This window comes from Salmo salar, chromosome ssa27 (genome assembly GCF_905237065.1).
Source record: "Salmo salar chromosome ssa27, Ssal_v3.1, whole genome shotgun sequence".
Taxonomy (NCBI): domain Eukaryota; kingdom Metazoa; phylum Chordata; class Actinopteri; order Salmoniformes; family Salmonidae; genus Salmo; species Salmo salar.
The window spans coordinates 44,350,256-44,357,755 of record NC_059468.1 but is presented as its reverse complement, the minus strand read 5'-3'; the positions used below and the strand labels follow the sequence as shown (position 1 = coordinate 44,357,755).

The window sequence follows — 7,500 nt, the reverse complement described above, 5'->3', positions numbered from 1 at the left end:
AAAGAAGTTCAAGAAATGGTCAGACAGGCCACTTCCTGTAAAGGAATCTCTCAGGTTTTGACCTGCCATTTGAGTTCTGTTATACTCACAGACACCATTCAAACAGTTTTAGAAAATTTAGGGTGTTTTCTATCCATATGTAATAAGTATATGCATATTCTAGTTACTGGGTAGGAGTGGTAACCAGATTAAATCGGGTATGTTTTTTATCCAGCCGTGTCAATACTGCCCCCTAGCCCTAACAGGTTAAACAAAGTGGCGGGTAATTTGTGGGGTTACATTTCTAATCAAGTCAGTGTATTCGGAAGGTTTTTAATGCAGATTTTCAATTCCTCAATGGACTGAGTTATTGACCCCGAAGCTGCTATCCTGCTGATCGGTTAAACTATGTCTATTGGCAGCACTCCCCTGGACTCAGAAAAAATCTGTATTTCTGCTAATTAACCGCTCACCAATGTGTTGCTATTCCCCTCTTGGCTTCTCTGTAACAGCCTGAACAGTCAAGCTGACAGGAGAGAGAGAGAGAGTGGCTGGAAAGACAGCGAGAGATGGAGGGAAAGAGAACATGCAGAATTCTGCAAAAAAATATCCTCCGTGTCCAACGTAGAACACCAAATAATGCAGAGCAGAATTAGGCCGATACCCGCTGATTATCAAAATCCAGAAAAGAGACGTTAAATTCTACAACCACCTAAAAGGAAGCGATTCCCAAACCTTCTATAATAAAGCCCTCACCTACAGAGAGATGAACCTGGAGAAGAGTCCCCTAAGCAAGCTGGTCCTGGGGCTCTGTTCACAAACCTTCCATAACAAAGCCATCACCTACAGAGAGATGAACCTGGAGAAGAGTCCCCTAAGCAAGCTGGTCCTGGGGCTCTGTTCACAAACACAAACAGAGCCCCAGGACAACAACACAATTAGACCCAACCAAATCATGAGAAAACAAAAATAACTAGAATTATATTTTGCCCTTAACAGAGAGTACACAGTGGCAGAATACCCTCCCTCCCTTTATGGGAAGCATATGTTAATATTGCCAAACAAGTGAAGTGAAATAAACAATATAGATCAACAGTAAACATTACATTCACAAAAGTTTCCGAAGCCTAGAGACATTTCCCATGTCATACCATGTCTGTATACATTAAAATAGTGTATATATATATATATATATATATACATAAAACATTCTTGTAACGATGTGCAAATAGTACAAAAAATGGGAAAATAAATCACCATAAATATGGGTTGTATTTACAATGGTGTTTGTTCTTCACTGGTTGACCTTTTCTTGTGGCAACAGGTCACAAAATATTGCTGCTGTGATGCAACACTGTGGTATTTCACCCAATAGATATGGGACTTTATCAAAATTGAGTTTGTTTTCAAATTCTTTGCAGACCTGTGTCTTTAATATGGTCATAGATTTGGCAGGAGGTTAGGACGTGTAGCTCAGTGGGAGTTTATACAATTGGATTAGTTTTTTCACATTTTTCAAATGGGGTTCTATGTAATCTGAGAGAAATATCTCTCTCTCTATCTTTCTCCCTCTGTCTCTCTCCATCTCTTCCTCCCTTCACCCCTCTTCTCTCTCACCCTCTCTCTCTCTCGCGCCCTTCCTCCATATATTCCTCCCTACACAACCTCTCTCTCTCTCTATCGCTCTATTTCTCTATCTCTCTCTCTCATCTCTTCCTCTCTTCACCCTCTCTCTCTCTCTCTCCCTATCTCTCTATTTCTCTATCTCTCTCTCTCCATCTCTTCCTCTCTTCACCCTCTCTCTCTCTCTCTCTATTTCTCTATCTCTCTCTCTCCATCTCTTCCTCTCTTCACCCTCTCTCTCTCTCTCTCTCTCTCTCTCCCTATCTCTCTATTTCTCTATCTCTCTCTCTCCATCTCTTCCTCTCTTCACCCTCTCTCTCTCTCTCTCTCTCTCTCTGTCGCTCCATTTCTTCCTCACTTCACCCCCCCTCCCTTTGTGTGGTCTATTTGCTGTCTGCCAGCTGAGGGGTGCCCACCTGTTTGTGGTTGGCAAAGACATCAAGGCCCAGTCACAGCTGGTCATTATAGTGGGGCTGTGGCATGCACACAGACACACGGAGCGCTGTGGTGGCCTGAGGCGGGAAGGAGACAGTAATGAACATACACATCACCTTCCACTGGACACGGACGAAGGAATTAGACTGTGATTAATGAAGGAGGGAGAGAAAGACAGAGAGGGAGTGGGGGAATGCAGGGATACTGAGGGGATGCAGAGGAATAAGTGATGCATAGAGTTGTAGAAAAGAAAGAGAGAAAGAGAGAAAGAGAGAAAGAAAATGAAGAGACATCAGGTAGCTGAGAGACACAGTTGGTGAGAGGTGAGGAGAGGAGAGGAGAGGAGAGGAGAGGAGAGGTGAGGAGAGGAGAGGAGAGGAGAGGAGAGGAGAGGAGAGGAGAGGAGAGGAGAGGAGAGGAGAGGAGAGGGAGAGGAGAGGAGAGGTGAGGAGAGGAGAGGAGAGGAGAGGGAGGAGGAGAGGAGAGGGAGGTGAGGAGAGGAGAGGTGAGGAGAGGTGAGGGAGGAGAGGAGAGGAGAGGTGAGGAGAGGTGAGGAGAGGTGAGGAGAGGAGAGGAGAGGAGAGGTGAGGTGAGGTGAGGAGAGGTGAGGTGAGGAGAGGTGAGGTGAGGTGAGGAGAGGTGAGGTGAGGAGAGGTGAGGTGAGGAGAGGTGAGGAGAGGAGAGGTGAGGAGAGGTGAGGAGAGGAGAGGAGAGGTGAGGAGAGGAGAGGAGAGGAGAGGAGAGGTGAGGGAGGAGAGGTGAGGTGAGGTGAGGGGAGGTGAGGTGAGGGGAGGTGAGGTGAGGGGGAGGTGAGGGGAGGTGGGAGAGGGAGGAGAGGTGAGGGGAGGGGAGGAGAGGAGAGGAGAGGAGAGGAGAGGTGAGGTGAGGAGAGGAGAGGAGAGGAGAGGAGAGGAGAGGAGAGGAGAGGAGAGGAGAGGAGAGGAGAGGGAGAGGAGAGGAGAGGAGAGGAGAGGAGAGGAGAGGAGAGGAGAGGAGAGGAGAGGAGAGGAGAGGAGAGGAGAGGAGAGGAGAGGAGAGGAGAGGAAGTGAGGAGAGCTGCTGAGGAAACAAATATGTAAGAGAGAAAAAAACAAAAATATATTTATATACTATTTGACAAAAAAAAAAAAAACCCACAGTGGCAGAATACCTGGCTATAGTGACTGACCATAAATTAAGACAGTACTTGACTCTGTACAGACTCAGTGAGCATAGCCTTGCTATTGAGAAAGGCCGCCGTAGGCAGACCTGGCTCTCAAGAGAAGACAGGCTATGTGCAACACTGCCCACAAAATGAGGTGGAAACTGAGCTGCACTTCCTAACCTCCTGCCAAATGTATGACCATATTAGAGACACATATTTCAGACAGATTACACAATCAAACAAATAATTTTGAAAACAACTCAAACATTGATAAACTCCTGTATCTGATAGGTGGAATATCGCAGCGTTTCATCACAGCGAGAAGATATGTGACCCATTGCCAGGGCAACCAACACCGTTGTAAATACAACTCATATTTAGCTGTTTGTTTATTTTCCCGCTCATACTTCAACTACTTGCACATTGTTACAACTCTGTACACAGCCAATAATATAACATTTGAAACATCAATATTAATTTAATCCTTTTGTGAGTGTCATATTTACTAATGTTTCCCTTGTTTATTTCTCATTTGCAAATAGAGAGAGAGATGGTTCGGCTGAGGAGAAGCCCTCATTCCTTATTATAATTTAGCAGACGTTTTTTATCCAAAGCGACTTAGTCATGTGTCATACATTTTACGTATGAGTGGTCCCCCGGAATCGACCCCACTACCGGTAGAACTCAGAGCTCTACCAAATAGACCAACATGTTTTCTCACACACAGATTTCCTTAATATTTCTGGAATTGACATTAACTCTCTTTGTCTCTCTCTCTCTCTCCCTCTCTCTCTCTCTCTCTCTCTCTCTCTCTCTCTCTCTCTCTCTCTCTCTCTCTCTCTCTCTCTCTCTCTGTCTCTCTCTCTCTCTGTCTCTCTCTCTCTCTGTCTCTCTCTCTCTCTGTCTCTCTCTCTCTCTCTCTCTCTCTCTGTCTCTCTCCCTCTCTCTCTCTCTCTCTCCCTCTCTCTCTCTCTCTCCCCCCTCTCTCTCCCTCCCTCTCTCAGTAATCTCCTGCGGGAACCCAGGAACTCCCCGTAACTCTCAGATCCTATCTCATGATGGCCTGGTGTTTTCTCGCTCCATCACCTACACCTGTCGAGACGGTTACTACTCCAACGGACTGCTCACACGCCACTGTACAGTTAACGGGACCTGGACCGGGAACATGCCTGAGTGCACGGGTACAGAGAGAAACTAAAACACACACTTACACCATTGGTTAAAGGGTTGTCCCCATTGGTCAGCTAAGAGCTTCAAACTTAAACTGTTAATGCAGGGAGTTGCCCTTCGCCCTTTGCATGGTATCATTTATTTATTGAACCTTCTTTATCATTCCATTATTATTATTATTATTATTATTATTATTATTATTATTATTATTATTATTACTATTTGACCCTGCTGGTCATTTATGAACATTTGAACATCTTGGCCATGTTCTGTTATAATCTCCACCCGGCACAGCCAGAAGAGGACTGGCCACCCCTCATAGCCTGGTTCCTCTCTACCCGGCACAGCCAGAAGAGGACTGGCCACTCAAGTGTTCTCTCACCCGGCACAGCCAGAAGAGGACTGGTCACCCCTCATAGCCTGGTTCCTCTCTAGGTTTCTTCCTAGGTTCCGGCCTTTCTAGGGAGTTTTTCCTAGCCACCGTGCTTCTACACCTGCATTGCTTGCTGTTTGGGGGTTTTAGGCTGAGTTTCTGTACAGCACTTTGAGATATCAGCTGATGTAAGAAGGGCTATATAAATACATGTGATTTGATATACACTTTCCTCAGGAACACTCAGCAAAAAATATCAACGCAACATGGAAAAATGATTTTACTGACTTACAGTTCATATGAGGAAATCAGTCAATTGAAATAAATTCATTAGGCCCTAAATATATGGATTTCACATGACTGAGAATATAGACATGCATCTGTATTTATATCTTCAGAAAAACAGTATCTGGTGTGACCACCATTTGCCACGGCGCGACACATCTCCTTCGCATAGAGTGGATCAGGCTGTTGATTGTGGCCTGTGGAATGTTGTCCCACTCCTCTCCAATGGCTGTGTGAAGTTTCTGGATATTGGCAGGAACTGGAACACGCTGTCGTACATATTGATCCAGAGCATCCCAAACATGCTCAATGGGTGACATGTCTGGTCCGTATGCAGGCCGTGGAAGAACTGGGACATTTTCAGCTTCCAGGAATTGTGTACAGATCCTTGTTGACATGGGGGCTGTGCATTATCATGCTGAAACATGCCTGCCCCATACCATAACCCCACCGCCACCCATGGGGCACTCTGTTCACAACGTTGACATCAGCAAACCGCTCGTCCACACGACGTCCATACACGCTGTCTTCCATCTACATAGATGAGTCATAGATGAGCAGTGAAGTCGGCTACAACGCCAAACTGCAGTCAGATCCTGGTGAGGATGACGAGCAGATGAGCTTCCCCTGAGATGGTTTCTGACAGTTTCTGCAGAATTTTTTTCGGGTACGCAAACCCACAGTTTCATCAGCTGTCCGGATGACTGGTCTCAGGCGATTCTACAGGTGAAGTAGCAAGGATGTGGAGGTCCTGGGCTGGTGTAGTTACATGTGGTCTGCAGTTGTGAGGCCGGTTGGGCATACTGCCAAATTCTCTAAAATAATGTTGGAAGCGGCTTATGATAGAGAAATTAACTTTCAATTCTCTGGCAACAGCTCTGGTAGACATTCCTGCAGTCAACATGCCAATAGCACGTTCCCCTCGAAAGTTGAGACTTCAGTGGCATTGTGTTATGTTACAAAACTGCACATATTAGAGTGACCTTTTATTGCACAAGGTGCACCTGTGTAATGATCATGGGGTTTAATCAGTTTCTTGATATGCCACACCTGTCAGGTGGATGGATTATATTGACAAAGGATAAATGCTCACTAACAGGGATGTAAACAAACATTTTAGAGAGATATGCTTATTTATTTTTTTTGTCCGTGTGGAACATTTCTGGGATCTTTTATTTCAACTCATGAAACACGGAATCAACACTTTGTTGTGTCCATATTGTTGTTCAGTGTAGCTTCATCTATATACATCGAAGAAAACATGGAGGTCAGAGAGTCCATTTTGTTTTAAAACCTCTCCTCTGAGACCCCCCCCCCCCCTCAGACGTTTCACCGTGTTGTAGAACTGTTGCTGAACACCATGAACTAACTCAACTCATTCACCTCGTCCGGGGACTTGATGATTAGCGATAGCTCTGCAGTAGATCAGATACACGGATGGTCCCAGAGAAGAGGTCGGGAAAAAACCTCTGCCGTAGAGTATCCAGATTTCCTGTCAGAGTAACCATTGTGGCTCCAGGATTCACAGTTACTGTAACGACTGTCGTAGAGAGGGGACCAAAGCGCAGCGTAGTGAAATGCTCATGATGAAATTTATTTTAACACAGAACACTAAAGAAACAAAATAACAAAAGCGAACAAACGATCAGCTCACAGTTCTGTCAGGTACAACTAAACAGAATACATCTACCCACAACACAGGTGAAAGAAATAAATAAAACCTACCTAAGTATGATCTCCAATTAGAGACAACGAGGACCAGCTGCCTCTAATTGGAGATCATCCCCCCCCCAAAAAAAACATAGAAATAGAAAACTAGAACTAAACATAGATATAGAAAACATAGAAGAAAAAACACAAAACATCCCCTATGACGACCTGACCTACTCTACTGTAGAAAATAACATCTTACTATGGTCAGGACGTGACAAGGAGTTATTAATAACACACCATAGAGTATCCAGATTTCCTGTCAGAGTAACCATTGTGGCTCCAGGATTCACAGTTACGGCTCCTCTAGTAAGGACAGCTTCCTCTTCCCTCTGGCTAATATCATAGTGTGTGCAGTCACTGGGACACGTGGAGGCTCCACAAGGCATCCTTAGGGGAAAAAAGACAGATATTCTGGGTGTAGATGTTCGGGTTTCTCACAGTGGTTTACATCCTAGAGGGAATGCAAGGGGTAGACTAAGAGAGACGATATTTCTGACTTCTAACAGCAATACAACTGGTATCAACAAGCTGAATACTGACTTCTAACAGCAATACAACTGGTATCAACAAGCTGAATACTGACTTCTAACAACAATACAACTGGTGGCTGTTACAACTTTTGAGTCATAGCAAGCCATTTTGTCACTTGTTGTGTAAATGACACTGAAGACTGCCTAATCAGAGTCACAGTACGGCTTCTGGAGAAACAGTTTCCTCAGGCTGTGGGTGTTAGAAGAGTAGGCTCAGGGACTGGGTAGACATTCAGGCTCTTCTGGCT

General features: G+C 45.0%; 1 protein-coding gene across 1 annotated transcript in view; it reads left to right on the top strand.

The window, feature by feature from the left end:
- The window catches only part of LOC106589158 (CUB and sushi domain-containing protein 2), an 881,306-nt gene that overhangs the window by 840,473 nt on the left and 33,333 nt on the right, over positions 1 to 7,500 (top strand). Inside the window, exon 61 of the mRNA XM_045709574.1 lies at positions 4,186 to 4,362. Within this exon, the coding sequence (XP_045565530.1) occupies positions 4,186 to 4,362 (177 nt within the window). The remainder of the gene's footprint in view (positions 1 to 4,185; positions 4,363 to 7,500) is intronic.